The sequence below is a fragment of the Durio zibethinus genome, chromosome 6 (genome assembly GCF_047325235.1).
Source record: "Durio zibethinus cultivar Kanyao isolate XHJ-2024 chromosome 6, ASM4732523v1, whole genome shotgun sequence".
Classification (NCBI taxonomy): domain Eukaryota; kingdom Viridiplantae; phylum Streptophyta; class Magnoliopsida; order Malvales; family Malvaceae; genus Durio; species Durio zibethinus.
Window position 1 is genome coordinate 34,815,303 of NC_143167.1, and position 25,557 is coordinate 34,840,859.

General features: G+C 28.6%; 2 protein-coding genes across 3 annotated transcripts; one reads left to right on the plus strand and one right to left on the minus strand.

Moving 5' to 3' along the window:
- Positions 1–1,039: 1,039 nt before the first annotated feature.
- Positions 1,040–17,247, minus strand: LOC111284789 (peroxisomal fatty acid beta-oxidation multifunctional protein AIM1-like). Its single transcript, XM_022873732.2, has 18 exons — positions 16,896–17,247; positions 16,735–16,806; positions 15,963–16,025; positions 15,799–15,855; positions 14,815–14,882; positions 14,629–14,710; positions 14,451–14,506; positions 13,635–13,937; positions 13,250–13,336; positions 12,829–13,003; positions 12,102–12,223; positions 11,393–11,556; positions 10,784–11,038; positions 10,262–10,383; positions 10,018–10,139; positions 9,687–9,835; positions 1,479–1,617; positions 1,040–1,266 (listed from the first exon to the last, which is right to left on the minus strand). Exons 1-18 carry the CDS (start codon positions 16,990–16,992, stop codon positions 1,222–1,224), a joined length of 2,178 nt encoding a protein of 725 aa, XP_022729467.2. The 5' UTR covers positions 16,993–17,247; the 3' UTR covers positions 1,040–1,221.
- A 3,971-nt stretch (positions 17,248–21,218) lies between these two features.
- Positions 21,219–25,474, plus strand: LOC111285290 (proteinaceous RNase P 1, chloroplastic/mitochondrial-like). 2 transcript variants are annotated; one of them, XM_022874653.2, is made up of 7 exons: positions 21,219–23,148; positions 23,233–23,322; positions 23,420–23,601; positions 23,754–23,874; positions 24,067–24,135; positions 24,237–24,366; positions 24,946–25,474. In XM_022874653.2, the coding sequence occupies exons 1-7, from the start codon at positions 21,286–21,288 to the stop codon at positions 25,185–25,187; spliced, it is 2,697 nt and encodes an 898-aa protein (XP_022730388.2). In that variant the 5' UTR covers positions 21,219–21,285; the 3' UTR covers positions 25,188–25,474. The 2 variants fall into 2 exon arrangements, 1 of the variants encoding a protein (XP_022730388.2); XR_016343289.1 differs by having other exon boundaries at positions 21,220–23,148; positions 23,771–23,874.
- Positions 25,475–25,557: the final 83 nt, after the last annotated feature.

Consider the following 25,557-nt stretch of genomic DNA (forward strand, 5'->3'; position numbering starts at 1 on the left):
AAGTAATATTAAAAGATTAGTGTATTTTTTTAGTTATATTTTTTTTTTTTACTTTTAGTATATTTTAAAAAATATATGATAATTTTTTTATTTTTTTGATAGAGTAAACAATTTTTTCTGTTATTGTATGAAATAATTTTTCAATAATAATCAATTAAAAAGTGTAAATTTACAATTAATTTATTGAAACTTGGATCCACCGGTACTGTTTTTAGTGCTGCAGTCAATAAGCACAGATGACTAATGTGGCATTATGTTTTGTATTTTGGTCTTGGTCTGAATCACGAGCCAACGAGTCAACGAGTCAACCAGTCAAGGAGACAAGACGACAAACTCGATTGCTTAAGAAGGCTTTGAATTTTTTTTTTTTTAAAAAGAGGATTTGAATTTAGTGCACCAAAAAGGAGGTTGTTGAGTTATTGTGGGAACTTCAAAGCCCCTATCCCAATGGGCCTAAATCCAGTTTTCTTCATTTTAACAATGATTCTCATTCTTCAAAGATTGATTTCATTTTCATTCAAGATTTTTTTTTTTTTTGCAAAAAATAATAAAAAGAAAAAAAGAAGAAGAGAAAAAGTATCAATTAAAAGGAACTTAAATGAAAAATAATTTGTTTAGTAACATTATTAAAGCATGTTACTTTATAAAAATGTGGGTGAAAAAAGTATTTGCAAAAACCAAGATTCAACCTTGACAATTACATCTATTTCTCAAGGACAGAATTATAACACGATCAAATAACTTCCACGTTGTCACTCTCAATTGAAACACGTTGCCACCCACACAAAACAGCACGACATGCTAACGTCTAGAAAAATGCCACCGCATGCACATAAATCCTATCCTATTCTTTTCTGTTCTGTTCGTCGTGGTTCACTTTCAATCAGAAGTTTGAGTGTTTGGCATGTCCGAATTTGATAAAGTTACCTTACACCAAAGAAACATATGGTTTGGCACTTGGCTAGCTGGCATATCTGAATTCAGATGTGATTGTTGTATCGAAAGTCAGGCTTTACCCTTAAAAAAAAGAAGAAACAGAAGAAATTGACATGTAATTTATCCTAACTGCATATGCTTCTGCCTGTTCAACACTTTTTTAAGGTTTCAGAAAATGAAATTGGGACAAATACCAATTTCTTATTGCTTTAAAGGTTGGTGTGCATTAAGACAGATGTATCCATAACACTGGTTTTTCCCAGCCACCACATTCTTGTTATCCGGCTAGAGCTTTGAGTTTGGTTTTAGAGATGATGATGCTGCTGCACTCTGCAAAAGAAGAGGAACAAGAGATGATACAAACTAGAAACTGAGCACCATGAGACATAAAATATACCAGGTTCTAAAGTCAACTAGAATTGCAGAAAGTTAGTATACTACTTTAAGTTGGCATTAGAAATTTATAATGTGACAGATAAACTTTCAATTTATTAGACTCATGATAGAACAGATAAAACAAGGAAATAGTTCTTAGTTCTTACCAGTGGCATGCCTTTCATGGCTCGTTCCTCTAAAAATCTAGATGGTTTAAAGAAGCTACCATACATTTCTGACCACCTCTTGAGACTCGTATAGATATGGTTTGAACCAACTGTATCTGCCCAAAACATGACACCACCACTGCCACAGAAGAGATTGTTTTTGTAAGACATGGAGGCAATAAGAGACCAAGTAATGAACCAGAAAAAAGGAGTGCAACAGAGCAAGGTGACTTTCTGGCATATTCAGGAATCAAATAGCAAACAAACTAGACACAAGTAGATTTACTTCAAAAATATTACCTGAAGAGACTGAATATCATCTATATATAAAAGTGTGAACTCTAAAAGTCTTAATAGTGAACGACATAAATACTCTTATAAATTTTAAGAAATAACAAATTTACTTTTAAATTTCTAGCATTTTTTAATTATTTAATAATGATTATTTGTCATTAAATATATAGCTTTTATTAGTTAGTTATTTAAATTTAAATCTAAAAGTGTTAAAAATGAATAACATAAATATCTTTATAAATTTTAAAAAATAACAAATTTATAATTCAATTTCTAGCATTTTTATTTATTTAATAAAGATTATTTGTCATTAAAAATATAGCTTTTATTTGTTAGTTATTTAAATTTAAATCAATTAAAAATTTACAAATAAAATTTATATCAAATTAAACTACATTAAAAATTTATTTGTGGGATATGGTAGGCCTATTGTCCAAAATTAACTTAAATTTACTCTTATCTTTATTTTTAAAATTCTTTTGTTAAATTTCATAAGTAATAATTCAATCAAATTAATATAAAATACATTATCATCCTATGGGCTGTGGCATACTATGAATCCATAATATTGAACAAAACATAGATAAAATTTTTTTTTCTGTTTCTCAATTACTAATTGTTTTAGTCTAAATTATTAGATCATAATGTGTATATCCCAAAACATTTAACTTTATCTTAAGTAAAGCATATAATTTTTCATTTTCAAGATATAATCTAATTTGCTCTTAATCTTCTTTAATGACACATATCATGAGTCCTTAAATATATTTGTACTTTTTGTTTATTTATTATAGATTAATTGAAATTAAAATTCATACAAAATTATAAATTAAATTATAAAAAAATTATTCAAAAAGAGTAATACGTGTATTATGGTAAATTTATATGTTTGATTATTTTTATTTTTATGATAAATATAAATTTTTATGTTTAATGATTGCAATAATTGATTATAATATTTCTAATTACTCTATGCAATCACGCCTTAACATTATAATACTTAAATGAATGTTTATTTTATGAACATAATCTCATGTACCCTTGAATTGTTACTAAACTTAGTTTTTATTTTATCTTCTATAGATTGATTCTATACTACACCCAAGTTAATTTCATTCTATCCTTATTTTTTTTTTATAGTTAATGTCAAATATTTAGTACTTAAGATATTTTTATGAGACTAAAGTCAATATTGCTAAGAAACATTAATCTTGAAGAAAAGAAATTATTTGATATATTGTTAGCTGAATTTTTTTTATCTTCTCAAGTGGGTTAAGAAATTAACACATCACTCTTTTTTTTTAATTAATTTTTTTAATATACTCTAAAGCTTAAAAGGTATATGTTTCGTTGCTAACTTCATTTGTGAAATTTAAAATTTATATTATGAATATATTTTATGATTTTTCCTTGAAAAATATAAATGTATTTTTTTCAATTAAGAATACTCTAACATATTTTTATGTTTTGATAGTAAAAAATATTGATTAATTGTACGCATTTTGTTGAATGATCAATGCTTTGTTAATTCTCTAATCAATTATTATATTCTTTGAAACAATAATGTTATAGTTCATTTCATTTTATTTGTTTATATACTTAAAGTATATGATTATTGATTTATATTATTATCATAAAAGTATTTATTTAATAATTATTTGTACTTTTATGAGTGTGTTTATTATATATAAATACATATATCATCTATGATATATACATAAAAAAAGTGAACTCCAAACAATATTAAAAGTGATTTTTTTAATTAGGTAGACTACTATTAATAATACACTACATGCCAATCATGCATATTTAACTAATTTTTCAATTCATAAAGAAAGGAAGACTTATAATTGAACTCATTAAACGCATGATAAAAAATTTGAAGTATGATGATGCGAAATTAAATATATTTATTTTATAGTCTTATAATTAAGATAAAAAATTAACTCAATTGATAAAATTAAATTATATATATATAATAAGATAAATGAATCAATTAATATTTCATATAGATCTTAAGATTACTAAATTAGTCTTTTTATTACGCAATAGGTCAATACATCATAATATATATGAAAATGAAAAAAAAAAAAAAGCATTAGATTATAGATGATAACATGAACTCTGTTTTTTTTTAATTAATGTGTAAAAGGTGCTCCATTTGAAATTTAGCTAACTTTACTGTACGTAGTTATTTAAATTTTAGCTAAAAATTTAGAATATTGACAAACATTTGCATATTTTAGATTTTATAACCTACTTTAAATAGGAAATTTTATAATTAAAAAGATGTTTAATATATATATATATCTATATTATATATAAAATGTGATAATTTATTAAATTATCTCTACTTATTTTTATTTAATAGTTTTTAACAAATTAAAATATTGTCTACTTTTTATTTATTTTTTTATTAAAATATCTTAGTTAAGTCATTCATGCCCCACTTAACATAAACAATACAACTAGAAGGTTTAAAATAGTTTTTCTATATATGAATATTTTAGTGTTTATAACACATTTTACCTATTAATATGTTTTATACAATTAAATTAATTATAGAAGATTTAGTGGTAAATAAATTATAACATAGTAGTAAATGTATAATATTCCCTCTATCTTATTTTTTGTCCATCTTTTTTTTTTTTTTTGGATGTCCTAAAATTTTGTTTATTTTTGTTTTAAACATCTAAAACTCTTACTTTTTTATATTTTAAATTATTTTTTTATTTTTTAACATTAAAAATCATAAAACTTTAATTTTATAAAAAAAATTTAATTTTAATATTAAATACATTAAAGTCAAAACTTTTATTTTAACTCCATAAAAATTAATGCAAGACAAATAAATAAAGATGGAAAGAGTAATATAGTAGCAAATTATTAATAATTTTATTATAAATTAATGATAATTTAGACACTATTCTTAATCTTTTAATCTTTCTCAAATATTTCAAAAATATTCGAAGTTAAAAGTAATCAAATGATATCACCGAGTTACTAATGGCAAAAAAATTTTTTTTTTCAAAATTATGTATCATTTAACAAATTAACTACAAGTCTCATTCGAATTTGATTGAAAATGAAAATTAGGCATACTCTCTCTTCGAGCTTGACCAATTACCAATTAATAGAAAAAAATTCAAGTTTGTTTTTTATTAGATAGATAAAATGGTTTTTTTTTTTTACATTTTTTTGTTTTGATGTATTTTTCATGTATAAATGGAGATGTATAAATTATAAATGTAGTATGATAAAAAAAATAGGCAGAGATAGAAAAGGAAAGACTTTTTTTGTGTTTTTTTTTTTTATTTCATCAATTCAATTTATATATCATAATATATCCTAATCTATCATATATTTAATCAATGATAACTCTATATTAAATTATGGATAACTTAATAATAAATAAATAATAATTTAGTAATAAATAATTGATAAGATAATTATATGCCAATGATAACATAATAATAAATACATAATAATATAGTAGTAAATAATAAATAACTTAATGGTAAATTATTTATACATAATTGTAAATATATAATAATACAATAGTAAATTAAGAATAATTTAATAAAAATAAGTGATAACTTAATAATAAAGTAATGATAGCTTAATAGTAAAGTGATGATAACTTAATAATAAATTAATAATAATTTAATAGTAAATATGATTCAGTTTAATAATTCCTCCATCCCACTAAAATTGTCACATTTTTATTTTTGTTGGTCAATTTTTTAACTTTAGTAACTTATTATTTTATATTTATTATTGATAAAAATATGAAAAAATATATTTTTTAAAAACTTTAAATAAAATGGTTTCTAAATGTATGTTTTATAAAATTTGATTTATTAAAATATTTAAAATAATAGATGTCAAAATTAAAAAATTTTAACAAAAAAAAGTCAACTGTGACAATTTAACTGGGACAGATAGAGAGAATAATAATTAATTGATAAATTTAATGGTAAATCATAAAGAACTTAATATAAATTAATGATAATTTAGTAGTAAATAATTTAGAACTTAGTAGTAATTAATAATTAAAAATTAAAAATAAATCAATATAATTTAATAGTAATCATCGATAAATTAACAATTAATTAGTGATGATTCTGTATAATAAATTAGTGATAACTTAATAATATATCAATAATAATTTAATAGTAAATAATTGATAACTTAATAGTAAATCAATAATAATATAATAGTAAATGCATAATAACTTAATAGTAAATCAATTATAACATATTTGTAAATGCATAACAGCATAGTAGTAAATCAATGATAATTTAATAAAAAATAAATGATAATTTAATAATTAATCATTGATAATTTAATAGTAAATCAATGAAAATTTAGCAATAAATTATAGATAACTTAATAGTAAATCTGTTTTAGTTTAATATAAATTAAATTATAAACTTAGCAATAAATCATAAATAATTTAGAAATAAATCAATGATAATTTAGTAGTTAATCACTAAAACTCAATAGTAAATCAATGATAACATGATAGCAAATACATAATAGTATTTAGTAAATCATTGGTATTTTTATAGTAAACTATTGATAATTTAGTAGTAAATCACTAATAATGTTATAGTAAATTATTGATAACTTCGCTGTAAATAAGTGATAATTTAGTATAAATTAATAATGATTTAGTTGTAAATTAATTAATTATTAACAACTTCTTAGTAAATTATCAATAACTTTATAGTAAATTAGTAATAATTTTATAATAAATTATAGTAAATTAGTAATAACTTTATAATAAATTATCTATAACTTAATAGTAAATTATTAATAATTTAGTATTAAATCGTTTTAACTTAATAGTAAATCATCTATAACTTAGTGATAAATTAATGATAATATAAAAGTAATCAGTGATAAGATAGTAATATGTAATCGATAACTTATTTGTTAATTAGTGATAATATTTTTCTATATTTGAAATTACCAGTGATTGAACATTGGTTACTAGAAAGAGTGAAGCTAGAACTTTCATCATTAGGAAATATAATAGACCTACCATAAACTTATTCATTAAAAAAATTTAGTAAAAAAAATTCTAAATTTGAATGAAACAATGATGTTATTGTATAAAAAGAAAATTATCTCATATATTGTAATTTATTGATAAATTAATAGTAAAGCATAAATAACTTTAGTAATTCAATTGAAAACTTAGTAGTAAATAATTAATAACTTAATAGCCAATTATTAAAAAATTAGTAATTGATCAATGGTAATTAGTAAATGCATAATAATATAATAGTAAATTATTGAATTTAGTAATAAATCACTAATACCATACTAATAAATCATTTATAATTTAATTGTATATCAATGATAATTTAGTAATAAATTAGTTAATCATTGATAATTGTATAGAAATCATTTATAACTTTATAAAAAATTAGTTATAACTTTATAATAAATTATCAATAACTTAATAGTAAATTATTCATAACTTAATAGTAAACCATTGATAATTTAATAATAAATCATTAATAATATAATAATAAATTAGTTATAATAATATATCAGTGTTAATTTAATCGTAATTTATTGATAACTTAATGATAAATTAGTTATAACTAAGTTGTAAATCAGTGATAATAATAAATTAATGATAATTTATAATAAATCAATTTTAGCTTAGTAGTAAAGTATGGATAACTTAATAATAAACTATTCATATTTTAATAGTAAATTAGTGATATAATTTAGTAGTAAATCATTTCTAACTTTTTTTTTTTGTTTTGGTTGAATATTAATATGGAGCTATATTTTTTTAATATGTGTAACATAGTTGATTCATTTAAAAAATTTTATTTATTGCCATTTAATACCAAGGTATTGAATTACAAATATTTGTGGATATTGTACACCTATATAAATGATTAAAACAATATTCATATACCAATTACTATAACAACATAATTTTATTGAAAAAAAATCCATTTTTGAAGTGAAAATTTGGAATGACTTTATCTAAATTTGTATCTCATTGATTGTCTACTTGATAATAAATTAATAGTAACTAGAGTAATGCTATATCTTTATTAAAAATAAAATTGTTGTGTTATGTGGTATCCTTTATAACACTAATAGCAACTATATAAAAAATTATTGTCTTTAAAGATATTTTTAAAATGAAAGAAAGAAATAATTAGTCTAAACTTATTAGAAAACACCATAGAAAAATTACGTATAAGTTATTTTCTCAAGTACATAATATTTTAAATTAAAATACCTGATTTAATAATACTAATAATAGTATGAATTCTATAAATTAAAATTTTATAATAATATCAGTTAAATGATGAATTTTTTGTATGAATTATACTAAATATATGATTAAGTATTCGTCAAATAAAAAAATTACTCTATTTTAATTAAAAAAGAGTTCAAATATTAAAAATATATTCATTATCAATTTTAAAGTTAAGATTTAAAACATAGTTTACCTTCAAAATATAATAATATCTTTTTATATTTATCTAAAATAAGTCATATCTTATTAATTTTAGAATTCTTATATTTTGTTATTTAACAAACAATAATAATATTGAACCAAATTAATTAAGAAGAGTATTTCAATATTTAAAAAACAACATAAAAATACCATTTGATTATGATAAGATATATCTTTAAGTAAAGTGTGTTATTTAAACTTTTATTATAACATATTTTAGTAAGTTATATGTATTTATGGCTTTTTAAGAAACCAATATTCAATATTAAAAGTAGTTTTAGTCAATATTCCTTGTAAATACATAAATAAACATCATTGATGATTACATCGAAATTTTAATAATTCTTGATTGCTTCAAATCCTTTTTTTTACAATATGTTTATGTAATTTTTTTTAATTAGTAAAATTCATGTAAGTATGTAATTTTTTACCATAAAATTAAACTACAAGATGATTTATGTGACATAATTAAGTACATATCAAAATCAGAGATAAGTGATCATGAAAAAGAAAACATCATATATTTACTTTATTTCAAGCGACAAAAACTTTATAACAAAATATTTCAAATCAAAATAAGAAATTTAAATTTCAAATAGCAAATAGATAAAAAGTAAGAGTTTAAATGAGTTCAACAATAATCGATTGTCTCAAAAATTTATAAAATTGAAAATAAAAATCCACTATAAAAAAAGTTTAAAAAAAAAAACTCGAGAAAAAGCATAAAATAAATAAGAAAGGAAAGTACAAAATCGGATTCAATTGTGGTATAAGATAATCTTTTGAAAAAATTTAAAAAGAAAGAAAAATATATAAACAATGAATGAAGATGATGATCTAAAAACACAAGACTTAAAAAAAATCAAAATAGAGAAAGATTAAATATTTATTTTTATTAGAATTTTAATTAAAAAATTTTGTTATATTTATTTTTTTCAAACTTAAATTTATATTTTCAATTTAATTTAATACGATGATAGTTATTTCAATTTTATTACTATAAAAGTAATAAAATTATTTTATTATGTTAGAATTATAATTTGGTTAACAATTACGTGCATAGCAGGTAAAAGAAAACTAGTATATAAAATGACTGAGAAAAACACATTACATGAAAATCAGGCAATACACAACGTATTTCAGCAACAATTTCTTTGGTGTGAGATGGAATTTAACTGAAAGGTATTTGGCATTGCAATTTATTAGCAAAGAGAGGCTTTTAATAGATAACAAAGAACCCCACATCTAAAAATAGTTATTGAAGAAACTTAATAGATAACAAAGAACCCCACATCTAAAAATAGTTATTGAAGAAACTACAGCAGTTGAAAATGGAACCAAAAAATTTTCCAAACATCAGAGATTATTCTTGAGGAGTTCATGTAGAAGAGACCAAAAAATGTCAGTGAAGTACCTACCGGTAAGATGGAAAGCTCATTCCTAGTACAGAAGCAACGTCAAGGTCTGATGCTCGAGCAACTACACCCTCATCCAAAACACGACATGCCTCATTAATGGTTGGAAAAAGTACCATCTCTATAATTTCTTCATCTGAAACTGATATAGGCTGTCAAATAAAGTCCAACAAAAATATATTAGTGACACTCAGAAGATATAAAAAGAGTAATTTTTGTTGTTAACTCACACAGAATGCAGCCAGCTGAGGAATGTGCCCCTATAATCAATCTAAGGTGGTGTATAAAAGTTCATGCTGTACAACAGTTTTGTTCAAATAAGAGGCTATAATACCTTTCCACCAGGCATAATATTCATAAGCTGTCTAGATTCCTCAATAATAGGTAGCACCGAAGGATCAGGTTTTGGTCTGCTTCCCTTTTCATAAATATAAAATCCTTTTCCATTGCTTTTGCCTAAAATGCCAGAAAAAAATCCAATGATTCCAAATGCTAGATGATAGAAAAGCATTAAAAGCGTGAATTGAAGGGGAAAGAGAAAATATTAGGAGCAGAATCAAAATCCCTTTTTTTTTTACCATTTCGTCCATTTTTCAACAAAAGTTCTGTCAATGGCGACCTGAATGTTCGGTTGGGGAATGCATTTGCATATTCTTTCCCAGCTGACAAGCCTAGTCTATATCCACCCAAGTCCTGAAGCCTGCAAGCATTGCAATTGAAAAGCATAAATTATCACATCCATTCAGAAGGCACTTCTAAATGCAAGTCTACATGCATTGCTTTGAAATACAGCTTCCTAAGGAATCATGCATAGCATAACATACAACTCAGCGGATGGAAAAACCACTAGACATCTCAGATTTGCGGTCACAAGACTACGTATGTGCTAGCAACTGCATTTGCAGAAGTCAATGTTGCTATTATGCCAAAGTCATCATTACCATTTACCACATAGCTACATTAAAGCATACAACATTTTTACTTTAATGTAGTGCTGACTTTCTGTTGACGCATTTTCTATTTCAAGAAAGAAATCATCTATGAAACATTACACACATCAGACTCAAAAGTCATACAGAAAGATTTGGGAAGAAACATACTGAAATGGACCCATGGGAAGGCCAAAATTCCTGATCACCCTGTCAATTCTGAACAAGTCCACACCTAAATTGACCAAAAGATGTGGACCTTGCATATAGGGGAAGAATGTACGATTAACTGCAAAGCCAGTGCAGTTACCTACCACTATAGGAACTTTCTTTATTGTTTTTCCAACAGTTAGGAGATCAAGAATAACTTGCGGGGAAGTTTTATCTGTTCGTACAATCTCCAGTAGAGGCATTATATGAGCAGGACTGTTCATCAGAGAGCCAGGTCAGAGAAGCATAAACAAGTCATTCAGATAAACAGAGTGGTTAAAATTTAGGTACACTAAAAATTTATGGTGTGCATCCAACAAAAAGTAGTTCATTTCCGTAAATAGCAGCATATGCTTCCTCTTAACCAGATGATGGTAGTGAAGATAAAGCAAGCCTTACACAAGTTCATGTCTAAATAAGGAATGAAGAAGCCAACAACTCTTTTCCTTTTTATGCTTTTGGTTTAGAGGAGCTGTATACTCCTGGTTTTATTTCATGGAATCCATAATTGGGGTTATTATGGCGGTAATAATAAATACATTAGCATACAACTTAAACAAGTTTAACAACCTGAAAAAATGAGCCCCAATAATTCGTTCTTGTGAGTTGGTCTTTTCTCCAACTACATTAAGGTCAATGGTGGATGTATTTGTTGCCAAAATGCAGCAAGAAGAGCAGACGCTCTCGAGTTCACTAAATATTTTTTGTTTCAATGGAACATCCTCAATAACTGCCTGCAAGAGGTATAAATGAAGTGAATAATTACAACTAGCATAGGGTGTAGACAGCTAGGCACAAATGCATCTTATATTTCTGAAATCCTCTGATATCATAAAAACCTAAGTTACTAAGTAAAAATTGATAAATAAAAAATTCACAGAGGAGAAACTTCAATTAATTCCTCTTTATTCTGACTATAGTTTCTGGCCTGATCATGTTTTGTAAAGATTGAAGGTGCTATATTGTTCATGCTACATGTGAAGCTAAATCCTACGTGGAAAGGCTTGCTGGAAATGCTAGAGGACATCACTTATGTTTTCTTATTCACAATTCTATTCTTCATTAGCTAGAAGGCTCCGATCAACAAGGACTGTTTGGGAATACTAACACCTAGTTATAAATTGGCATAAACTACATCCATCTATGGAATAGGAACAGCAAATTATATTTGGCCAACTTGAGATTATCTTCTGGTACACCAATTTACCAGCAGAGACAAAGGCAACCAAGATTTTGAGGAGGAGCTAATTTTCAACTACTTGATGATAAAACACCCCACCTCTATGACCGTATCCACTTCCTTAAATTCTGAATAGTTGGACACTCCTTTAAGCATTGAAAGCGCTTTTCTTGCCTTATCCTGTGGCACTTTTCCTCTAGTTACTAAGCCTTGAATATTAGCTGCCATAAAAAAAAAAAAGCATGTAATTTCTCTGACATGAAAAAAGTGTGATGTCCAAAATGAATCCAAGAAATAAAATATCATAGTAAAAAATAAAAGATAAAAAACCAAATACTTTATCCAGTTCTCAATGTTAAAGGTCTATACTCTGATTGTCCTTATGTTCGAATTCAACTATAAGATCTAGTTGCCCTATGCTTACACTTCTAGAAACAAGTCCGGCCAAGATGGCAAAGTCAGTTCTTCATTATACCTTATTAAAAATACAAATATTTCTAATTTACAGAAATACCAATTAATGTATGTAATATCAATTGTTTTTATTGTCACAATAATATTTAAATCTTTACTGCCTCTGACATTGTCAATAGCAAAATCATAAAATAAACTCATCTATTTGACTGAATAGATAGGTGCCAATAACCTGAACATATTTGCAAAAATTCAAGTGACAATGTATAGATGCCATCTTTCAGTAATTCAACCCTCCAACAAACCTATTGACATTTTTGGTTTTTAAAGGCTAATGTTCAAATATGACCATTTCCTTCAAACTATATTATTATTCCCAAAAGAGCACATATTGTATCAATGTCATAGCCACCTTCTATTGTTTTCATTCCCTTTAGAAGATAATCAGAGTTGATTTCCTTAAGCAAAACAGATATGTTGCTTAGGATAAGAGCTGTAGCTATTCCAGAGCCCATTATGCCTCCACCAATAATAGCAACTTTCTTCACATTCCTTGGTTTGAGACCGACATCAGTAACGTTTGGCACCTGAAGAAGTAAAAAATTCGAGGAAAATATTGGAGATCTGAAATATTACAGTTTCTAATTTTTAGAAAACGAACCAATCAACTTCCATAAAAAAGATTTGGATGCCCTATATGGCAAAAGGATGACAGTGCGTCAAGAACACCGGGTTTAGAACTCACTCAACCTGCTATGCTACTAAATCACTGCAAGATGGAATCAACTAAAATACATGGGAAGAGACTAGGGATTCTAAGAATCATTAGTTACCTTTGCAGTAGCGCGTTGTGCAAAGAAAAGATGAGCAAGAGCTTTTGAAGTGTTTGAAAGAAGTAACTCTTTGGACACTGCAGCCTCCTGTTCCAATTAATTACCATATAAAGAATGTTTATGAATAGATTAAACCCAGCTGGTGCATGACAAATTGACTTGGCAGATCTTATGAGATGAAAAGTTGTTCACTAATGAAAATTAAAATGTAAGATATCTGACAGGTTGTCACTGAACTTAACATACTGCAGGGGAATAAACAACTATTGCTAAGAAAGTCAGCTTGATGTTATTAGCATTACTAGGAAACAGCGGAAGAAATTTCTTCTATAAGGATGTTGATGTAACAATGTAAAGTAAATACATAGGCCTCAAAACTAAATACCTTTAGAAGCCCATTATATCCTCCATGGAGAATGCCCTCCTCGACTACATCAAGGCATGCGAGGTGGTGAGGCAAATTGGGAGCAGTCCTTTTGGCTTGTTCTCTAGCAGTTCTTAACAACCCCTGTGCTTCAGACAGGGATCCAATTTTGTCTGTTCTGTAGAGAGAACACACCCATGGTTTACGTCTCTCTGCAATCCCTAGAGCCCATAGTCGAGACGCTCTCAGTAACTCTTCAGAAGATGCAATGTCATCAATAAGACCTAGCGACTTTCCTTCTTCAGACGTTATGGGTTTCGAAAACTGTAAAGAGATTATATTTATATTGAATTAGATTTAGTGACAAAGAAAATTGTCCCGACAAATCATTTAACCATTCAAAATCAGTTCATTGAAAGAAGCATGGATGTGGAAGGATATAACCCATGTTAGGTTCTCTTCTCATAAGGAAAAGGTGGTGGTTTTGTTCTTCCATAGCTTACTTGCAGCAGTGAGTTTTATGTATCATTCTACCATAACCATTAAAAAAAATTAAAACTAGTGGGACATGAATAATAATTCAAATATTTTATTATTAAAGAAATTCTGAATTGGAACCACTCAAATCATCCAGAAACAGGACTACATGATGCCTCTAGCCGAAGCAAAAGAAATCAATGAAACGAAATTCAAATCATCCAGAAAGAGGACTACATGATGCCTCTAGCCTAAGCAAAAGAAATCAATGAAACGAAATTAAGGAATCAAGACAATGATTTTTTTACTATGATGATCAATGACCATAATATGTATCTGCTCCACCCATAACAGTCTTACCAGCAGCATTTCAACGGCCTTTGGTACCCCTACAAGCCTTGGAAGGCGTTGTGTACCTTAAAAAACAACCATATTGAAAATCAGTGAATGCTCGTAAAATGATCACTTGAACAAAGCACCATTCTGCAAGAAGAACAATGCTATTTTTCAAGAACTCTACATAAATGAGCAGCCATACCTCCAAGCCCAGGAATCACCCCAAGTGCCAATTCTGGCAAGCCTAATTGAGTTTGTGAAGCAGCAATACGTGCATGACAACCCTGTATGAGATTCAGCAGAATGAGACAATTGTGCTATGATTCTACTGTCAAAGTTGCTAACAAAAGAAGTTAATCACAGCTGCTTCCCTGCAGAAAATACAAACCATTGCCAATTCTAAGCCACCTCCAAGAGCCAATCCTTCAACAGCTGCAACAACAGGCTTCTTGCAATCTAGATTAAAGAAGACCAGAATTGACAGAGTCACAATACTGTAGATCAATTTTGGCCAATTACAAATTAATCAAATTAACCTCATTCCTAAGAATGTCTTGTAGGTATTAGTAATGATATTATGTAGCCAACAGTCATGTGGTCTGTTGGTACTTGGTAGAGTGCTGGACTCTTAGTTTGAGCGGTCAGGGTTCAATCCGTGGCATCCTCAATTATAATATATATATATATTATATATATATTATGTAATCAAGTTAGTGCATTAAACTCCTTTTTCTGGTAGGGTCTATGAGTTTATTCCATATTCCTAAGATGTTTTAGAAAGTTTTGGCCTAGTGGACTCAAATGATAACCTTTCTCTGAGATGATGAGTGTCATCAAATATGTTATTCTTGACATCTGGCTGATTAATACCAGCCCTATAACAATTTTTTACTAGAAGGCAGTTACCTAGACTTTACTAAAGCTTTCTTTAGTACAGCAAACTGACATAATATCGGATGCACTAAATTCATTTCATATCTTCATGTATGGCGTATAAAACCTCATTTTGGAAACTAGGGACTTTTTCATATAGAATTTCTCTTCCCCACACTTGCTTCTCACTTTCTACGCTCAAGTCCTATTCACTATTCCAATGCCTTCCTGCTTTCTTCATTTCTAATAGCACTCTTTACTCCAGGACTAACCCAGATCCTCTTCTTTTCTGTCTCTACTTGTACCATTTACTCAATTGCAGCACTCACGTAACTCATAGAAAAGAAGAAAGAGAGAAAGCAAGAAAAAGAAAGAGTTTAAAAGTACATAACGAACACTCTGTAATATTGCAAGAATTCCTCAAAACCCAAACCAAATTAAAAGAATATAACAGTAACAAGTAATAAGTTCAAGAAATCAACTAAGGCCAAGCAAACACCTTCTATAGTGCTGACAACGAGATCAAATGATTCATTTGGTGAATCTGAAAAATCACCTGCCATGCCAACAATATTGATGTTTACTTGAGTACTTTCAGAAAATATATATAACATGTAAACAATCACAAGGTCAACTGGAAATGGGCCAACAAATAACTCATACCTCTCTGATGAACTTTCTGAAAAGCACTGATGTCAAACCCCCCCGAAAACCTTCCACCCTTGCCTTCAATTGCAATGAAAACTCACAGAATCAGCAAGAAATCTCCAGTCTTAAAACAACTTTTAACATGATGACATTTGTCATGCTTTCACTTTGCTATAATTTTATTTTTCTTTAAACAAACAATTGAAAACTAAAAGTAGAAATAGTTAGTCTCATCACTTAAATGCAAACTCAAAATCCTCTTATATATGGCTTTTAATCCAGTGCTCATTTATAAAGAACAGAAATTCTTTAAAAAAAGAAAAATTATCCAATAAATACACCAGGAATCTAAGAGGGGAGAGATTTTGGCGCTCGAATTAGTAGATGTATAAATAATGAGAGTTGTAAGGAATGATGGAAAGACCTAAAGAGAGTTGTAGGATTTTATGGGACTAAAAGAGATTGAGAATGCCATAAGTATGTGTGTTTGAATGTTTTGGTATGCAGATATTTCATTGGGAGAATGAGAGCGCTTATAAGTATTGGATGTTTAATTTGAGATTACTCTAAGAAACTAAAGAAAAATGAGAGTGTTCGCGGGTGTGGTAAGTGTTTGTTCGAGTCGAGATTAATTTATGTATTATTGCTGCTTTAGCCCAACAATTTCTTAACTTGGATAAGCTTAACATATGCCTCTGACTTGAACAAAACTACTGTAAGAATACTATCAAAAGGAACTAAAAAAAAAAGGAGATTATTGATCATTCAACCAGATTTAAAAACTCACCTGTCAAAACAATAGCAGTAACATCCCTCCTCCTCGTAGCCTCACTGAATTTCTCCTTCATTCCCGCAATCACTGCATACACAGAATATAACAAAATAGTATATACCCAAACGAACACAACATCATTAAAAAAATAAAGTAAAAAGATTCTTAAATCTTACTTGCAGCGTTTAAAACATTCAAGGGAGGATTAGAGATGGAGATGACAGCAACACCATCATTTCCAACCTGCATTGTCACCCCAGACGTTACAGACATTGCTAAAGCTCTGTCTTCTGTCTTTTACTTTCTTTCTTTTGTTTCTCAATATTTTGAAGAAGTTGAAATCAAGAGCTAAAGCTCAAGCTTCAGACAGAAGATTAAAAGCAGCTCGGTAGCTGGTAATGACGAAAAGGACCCCATAATGTTTCCTATTGAATCAGAATTGCCTTTCTGGTATGTTGAATTCTTTAAATAGCATTTACTGCAATGTGCATAGGATGTAAATGTTAACCATAGCCCATGAAGAATCCCATTTTTTATTCTAATAGAGATAAATATATGTATGGAGAGAAGTGTAAGTATGATTTTAAAATTTTATTAAATATAAAAATAAAATATATAATATAATATTCGTTTGATATTCGTACATTAATTATATATTTATAATTAATTAATTAATTAATTAATTTAAAGTATTATTTTAGATTAATTGAAATTAATATATTTTTATTAAAAAATATATTAATATATATTTATAAAAAATTATCTAAATATATATGATAAAAATAAAAATATTTTATTTTATTTTTTAACTATAAATATAGAAATTATCTATATCTAATTAAAATTCACAAAAATAAAAATAAATTTAAATTTAAAATATTCATAAAATAAAAATACAAAAATTAATATAATATAAATTTTTTTTTTAAAAAATCTTTATTCTTTTCCAGGTGTCCCCTTCATTTATTCCATAGCTTCCACTTTAAATATCTAATTATAGCTTCGGAAATTGGTAATTTGGTTTTGATTTTGTTTTAAATTGAAAATGATGCCGTCTTCCCTCTCCAATCGTCACACGTGATGTATGCAGGCATATTGGGCGACAGAATGCTGTAAATTTTACGGCCACTGGGAGGGCTTTCTTGGACATGTTGAAACACATTTAACGCTGGCGTAGCTCCCAAAAGTTGTTCTACATGGGTAAAGCCGCACGTCAATTTCAACTCACTCCAAGTCCATACCATGCCTCATTCCCAGAGCGTCCGACAATGCACGGAGTTTCAAGTACTGAGTCAACAAGTTACAAGAGTTAAAATTATTCAGCTTTTTTGACTTAATGGTTAAAAAAAAAAAAGCTTAAAATGATGTAAGTGAGAGTTTCAACTCTATCATTTTCATTCATATCTCTTATCCAACGAATAAAAAAAAATTAAGTGTTAAAAGAAGTGGAGTATTAATGGAAAAAAGCATATTGTATACCTAATACATTAAATTACTATAATTTTGTTTAAGTTTGATTAAAGTTGTTTGGTAATTGCAAATTGCCATTCGCTTTTTCGAAAAGAAAGATATTTATATTTTTATTGTTGCGTGAATCGCAAAACATAATTCATGAAAATAGTTCTGCGTTAAACAAAGAAAATTAATACTGTCATAAATTTGATTTGATTTGATTAATCTCTACTTAATTATTATATTACAACTATCTATATACTATTAGTTGCTTTCAGATATCTGCATGATTAACGGTACCAAGAATTACAAATGAAATATAATTTATATATTTTGCATGATTGAGTGCTGGAATAATATATAACAATTATTGTATGGGGTTGGCAACTTGGTTTGGGGTAGCTGGCTAGATCTTTTTCTTTTTTATGTTTAATTGTTTTCTTCTTTACTACACAGTGATTTTGCATTAATTATTTGCAGAATGACTATTTTTTCTGTATATTTACGTTTAGAATATTATTAAGGGAAGTATTATTATTATCAAATTTGAAATTTGAGATAAAGTTCAAATATATCATCGTGCTTAGTTGATGTAATTTTACTAGCATAATTTTAATTTTGGAAAGAATTTAACATTATACTTTTTAATTTTGAAAAAATTAAAAAATATTCAATAAAATATTTCATTAAAAGTTGTTTTACAATTAAAAAAACAATTCTAAAAACAGCACGACATAGAAAAATAATCATGAAACTAAAATATGATTTTTTTTTATTTTATGATGAAATTTTAATAAAATATAATGCTACATAATCCTACAATTTTTTTGTTATTTATTTGCTTCTTTCATCATTTAAATTTTTACTAAATAAAATGTATTTTTTAAATTTAATTGAGGAGGAGCTACCCCATTTTAAAATTGTAAATAATATGACTCGAATTTAAATATTACAAAAAAAAAATCTTATTCTTACTAATTCAACTAACACAAATAAAAATTCATATCATGATTTTTGGTTAACCTTGGTTTTTTTTTTTTCTTTCTTGTCATTCCATTATTTTTAAATTAATTAATTATAAATTAAAAGTATAATAGTAAATGTGCTTCAAAATTAAAATATGATAAAATTATTAAAATATTGCTGATAAATTTGGAGCACTAGAATGATAAATTTATACTTTTATATCTAAAAAATTTATATATAAATCAATTAATTTTTTGTAATAAATTAATATTTCGTTCACTAAATTAATTAAAAAAAAAAAACTCAAAGTGCTCTGAAGGAGATAATAAAATTTTTCATACATAAGAGTAGTGTGACTTGAACCTAAAATATTTTCAACAAGACCTCACTCACTGCTCTCTAATCCACTTCTCTGTCACAGGTCGATTCCTGCCGCATTCATCACATTCTCATTGTTCAACTACACGCATTTAAAACCTGTAAAAAAAAACATGTTGCCAATAAAATTACGAACAAAGTTCAGAGAATGAGAATATTGTAACTGATAAAACAATAACCTTTTTTGCATCGCGTGATATATTGAAAGCTTGAAATCGAGGGCTTTTGCTGCACTCTTTGTTACTAGAACTTTTAAATAAGAGGGAACTTTGAAAATTAAACGTGAGGCAGATGCGTGATCTATCCGGATTCTTGATTTTGAAACTTAACTGTTTAGATGATCTGCACCAGTTATCTAACTTTAGACTGGTATCCTATTTGAAGGCGTAACTTGGAAGCATCTTTTTCATATTCCATTTGAGTAGGGCATTCTTGATTCAGTTTCTTAATGGCTCACGTGGTTAGATGGTATCTTAGTGTTTTTGATGGATGGTAATTATTTAGAATTTAAGAAATGTCGACTCTATCGTTATTATTTTTTTTTTTTGTGATTGATTAATTATAAGATTATAAATTATAAAAAAAAAATTATAGGTGAAATATATATTTTTTGTATTTTTTTATTAATAGATACTAAATAAATTTGCTATGATCGTCTTAAAAATGTCATTGTATTTCTGAACTTGGTGAGAACTTGAACATTTATGGCACTAAAATTGTTTTAATAAACGCAGGTAAAAGTCCTTCAAGATTTTCTTCTGGAAGAACATAGAATGAAGAGCTATGGGAAACCCAGCAGACGTTCTCCAGCTTGTCTAAGCCTTGCACAAGGTGAAAGAATTTTTTAAAAAATTGATGACCCTGCATAAATTTTTATTGCGTTTGATTAGTTATAAAATTATATTGACAACAAATTTAATTGTAAAAAAATAATAAAAAAATTATAAGGGATATGCTTGGTTTTTTTTTTTTTTTAATTAAAATTGTAGTGGGGACTGACTGGAGAGATTTCAACTTTCAAAACAAACGTTACCTTTGGTGAAAATCTAAAATATTGTTCCAATCGAGGTGGATTTGCCTTAGATACGAGGAAAAGGTGAAGACTGAAGATTATTAATTTGTCATTTTGATTAAATTTCTAAAAATTTTCTAATTTAATAGTCTATAGTTAAAGACACGTATAGTAAAAGAAAATGAATTTTATTTGTTTATTGAAAGGAAAAAATTTAAGTGATATTTCGGTATGTAAAAGTTTTGTTAATAGATCGAATAATTTATTAAGTTTCTGGGTCGAGTTTGACTCAGATCAACTTTTAAATATTGGTTTGATTTGGTCAATTATTATTTTATTAATAAAAAATTGGCTTTATTTAAATTTAATTTTAAATATATTTTAAAATATAAAAAGTTTTTAAATATTTTAATATTAGATTAAGTAATAAATTGTTCTATTTGGGCCAAATGAATGGGCCGAACCTAACGTAAGAGTAAGGCCTTAGCCTGACCCAACCAGGCCACGGTAACTTCTAGTACAATGTACTAAGTACATAATAAGCCCCACAGAGATTTTTTAGGCCGAAGCCCCACTCAGTTCAATGCTATTCCCGTTCCTATCAAAGGAAAAAAAAAAAATGATGGAATTTTATTTATTTTAATTGGAACCCAACCCATATATTTGTTTATTTTAATTGGAACCCTGGTAAGTAGAATTTATTAAATTATTACGAGACCATATCATAAAGACAAAGGAGGGTATCTCTACGGCCACGCATGGCCTCCTTTAGTTTCAGGACTCTGCAACACCAAGGGCACTTGCTTTCCATCACTCTTTGTGAGTACCCTTCATCTTTTACTGCTTTCAACTTCCCTTGTTTCTCTCATTTTCTTGACCGTTCACCTCCAAAACACAAAATTTCTTTACTTTTCGTAGATAGAAGACATGTTAGAGTTAGACAACAATTTCATGCAAAATTACCCACAAAAGACTGTGAAACCTTAAGAAAGACTGGGAATTCTAGAAGTAAGAAAGAAGCTGGTTCTGGGTTTAGTTCTTTAAGGTCTGAAAATGAGGGAGCAGAGAGAAACTCCTTGGAAAACCTGTCTTGTTCAGTGTTGGAAGAGAAGGCTGAAGAGAAGAGGTATGCAAAAGATAATAATGCAAGAAAAAGAGAGAAATTATTTAAAGAAGGGAGAGAAATGGGTTCTGGGAATTCTTCATTGAGGGTTGAAGATGAGAATATGGGGGTTAAATTCAAATCTTCTAATACCATGAACAATTCAGTAGCTAAGAATGGTGATGGGGTGGTGGGAGAGAAAAAGGTGGGGAAAAGGTCTAAGAAAGATAAGGCTAATGCACCTGAAGTACACTTGAGAGTTCAGCTGGAAATGTGTTCAAAGAGGGGGGATGTGATGGGGGCAATTCAGTTGTATGATGAGGCTCTGAGAGAAGGAATTACAATGGGGCAGTACCATTATGCTGTGCTTTTGTATCTTTGCTCTTCTGCAGCTGTGGGTTTTGTTCAACGTGCTAAAAGTGGTAGTGGTAGTCGAACTTTAAATATGTTACACGTGTCCAATGGAGCTTCGAATGAGAATTCAATAGGGTTGGGTGAATCAATAGATGAGGATAGTGAGAATTCTAGTTCTTCAGAATTGAGCAATCCTCTTTTAAACAATGGGAAATTAGTCGATAGTGGTAGAAGCCAGGAGAATAGTGAAAAAATGGAGGCTAAGTTTAGTAAAAGGTTTGATAATCTAGATAATAGTTTTCCTGGCAAGAACTTAATTCAGTTTTCAAATGGGTCTGTAAAGCCATATTCTCAACTTTCGGTAGGTTCTAGTTCTCAAAAAAAGGGAGATGAAGATCATTTAGATAAAATCGATGGGAGCAGCAGTGACCAAGAAGGTTATAAAATTTGGGTAAGTGAAGATGTCAAGAAGTATGCACTTCTCAAGGGATTTGAGATCTATGAAAAGATGTGTTCTGATAATGTCCCAATGAATGAAGCAACCTTGACAGCTGTGGCAAGAATGGCAATGTCAATGGGTAATGGTGAAATGGCATTTGATATGGTAAAGCAAATGAAGCCACTGGGTATAAATCCTAGATTGCGGTCTTATGGTCCTGCTCTATCTGTTTTTTGCAATACTGGAGATGTTGACAAAGCATTTGATGTTGAAAAACACATGTTGGAACATGGTGTTCAGCCAGAAAAGCCTGAACTGGAGGCACTCTTAAGAGTTAGCGAAGAAGCCGGAAAAGGTGACAAGGTGTATTATTTATTGCATAAACTAAGAACAAGTGTAAGATTAGTGTCAATTTCTACTGCAGACATAATCGTAAGATGGTTTGAGGGCAAGGCAGCCTCAAGAGTGGGGAAACGAACAATGGATCAGAGATTAATAAAGGAAGCAATTGAAAATGGAGGGGGAGGTTGGCATGGGCAGGGCTGGTTGGGTAAAGGAAGGTGGAACGTATCAGATACAGCTGTTGGAGATGATGGCTTATGTAAATGCTGTGGGGAAAAGTTGGCTTTAATAGATCTTGACCCTGTAGAAACAGAGAAGTTTGCTGAATTAGTTGCATCTATAGCAATAAAGAGAGATAAGAATTTCAGCTTTCAAAAATTTCAAGTATGAAAAGCATCTTGATGTCTTTTCAACCACTCTAATCATGTACATAAGTTTTGATAAAGTGGTAAACTTATTTTGTTGCAGAAATGGCTTGACTACTATGGACCATTTGAGGCTGTGGTAGATGCAGCTAATGTTGGTCTTTTGAACCAGAGAAGATTCATGCCATCAAAGGTTAGTTTGGCTTAAATGAATCACTAAAACTTCACCCAATTGTTTACCTTTGCATTTTTGTGATTGACTTAGAATTCTCATATGGTAAATTCTTTAGGTCAATTCTGTTGTTGACGGAATACACCGGAAACTTCCATCAAAGAAATGGCCACTCATTGTTTTGCATAACAAACGGATCACTGCACGGAAGAAGGATAAACCAGTATATAAAGCATTACTTGAAAAGTGGAAAAATGCAGATGCACTATATGCAACACCTACTGGATCCAATGATGATTGGTAGGAAAGATATGCTCAGAAGTTACAGCTGACTTGCATGATTGCTTATTTGCATAATTTCATCAACTTTAGACATTATGGCTTGGTTTGTGTCTGGCATTTTTTTCCAATGCATATGCATTTAAAGCCATGGGTAATAACCTGTGCTTCAGGTACTGGTTGTTTGCAGCTATCAAGTTCAAGTGCTTAATTGTGACCAACGATGAGATGAGAGACCATACATTTCAACTTTTGGGAAATGACTTCTTTCCAAAATGGAAAGAAAGGCATCAAGTGAGTAAAGCTCTCTAGTATTCCAAGCCTTTCAATGAACTTTTTGGTTTACATCTATATCTTCCAAAATTTTGTTTATTTAGATTGCTGCGTGCAACTTGTTGATAAACCTTGTAACAAATATGCTCAGTTGACTAGTATGATTCTCTAAAGCAATTTTCCTAACAAGGCATCTGTTGTTCTACACCTAAGGTGCATTTCAGTTTTTCGAAAGCTGGTCTAGTTTTTTCCATGCCTCCTCCCTATTCTGTTGTAATTCAGGTCAGTTCCTATAAACTTTTGTATCCAATATAAGTGAATAAACTGACAGAATAGAGCTATAAAGTGTGCCGAATACTCATAATGGAAATACATGTTAACAGGAATCAGAGAAAGGTCACTGGCATATTCCCATTGAATCCGAACTTGATTATGATACTGAAAGGACATGGTTATGCATTACACGAGCAAACTCACATGCAGTGAGGGAAGATTCCGCAATGATAACTGAAGGTAAAACCATGTTTAGCTTATTGATGGTTCTTCTCTTCAAACATATGGATTTGGTATTTTCTTAGCCATAATCTGTGATAACTAATTGCTGATTTTGTGTTCTGTTATTTCTATTTGAACAAAGCTCTTTTAGGAGACTCAAATAGCGTTCTCATGGTAGTAGTAGTGTGCATGCAATTAATTTGATGCCAATAACTGCATGTCCTTTAGATGATTCTTTTATGGCTACAATTTCAGTAACTTTATTTATTTTTTTCACTTTTTAGAGTTTCTGGGTTTGTTGAGGTGTTGACAATTTTATGAAAAGATGGCTGTAACCAAACTTTATTTTCGCAAGGAAAGAGCCTTTATTTGTTGGAAAATTTGTAGTTATGAGTTTTAAGGTGTAATTATTGTGAAAAGTCTTTGTTCCTTTGAATGGATTGTTTTGCATATCTTGGGATGGTTATGCACAGAAAGGTTAGCTAGTTCAATCACTGGTTTGACTTAAATTGATAATCTGCTTATGAGGGCTAAAGCCAAATTGACTTTATGGTGTCCTATAGATATATTTACTTACAGAGTTTTCTTGTATAACAGATTCGCAGCCTCTTGACCATAATAAGGAATGTCCAAGCCCAACTACTCAAACCAAAGTTAATACGAACTCTCTGCCACTAAATGATGGCAACCAAGATAAACCACAAAAGCGTACTGAGGAAATATACAAAAATATCGGAGATATTTTGTCAGCTTCCATCTCCTCGGATCAATACACTGTTCTGTCTGAAATAGAGGCTGCAGAGATGGTAGGTAACTGTGTAATTGATTTTCAAATATGAAGCAAGTGGCTGTTGTGTAAAGTTGCAGAAATACAAATGAACTCCCAGTTGGAATCCCTTTGTATAGCTTTGAAGAAGTCCCTGATTGATGCTTGGTTTACTTTAGCAAGGTTTTTGCCCATTGAAAAGTTACTATAACATATATTGAGGGTATTTCTTTCAGGAGAGGTGGAGGAGTGGGGTGGGGAAGGAAAAAGGTTGCTGTTTCTTCATATGCAGTTGTAATTTTGTTCTCATTGAAAAATTCATTTTTGAGAAGAAATCAGTTCATCCATGCTTGCAAACAGTAGATTTTGCTGATACTACCCGTTAAAATGTCTTCTGGCTCTGCAATCACTTGTCGGTGAGTCACATGCTAGCTCAGATTTCA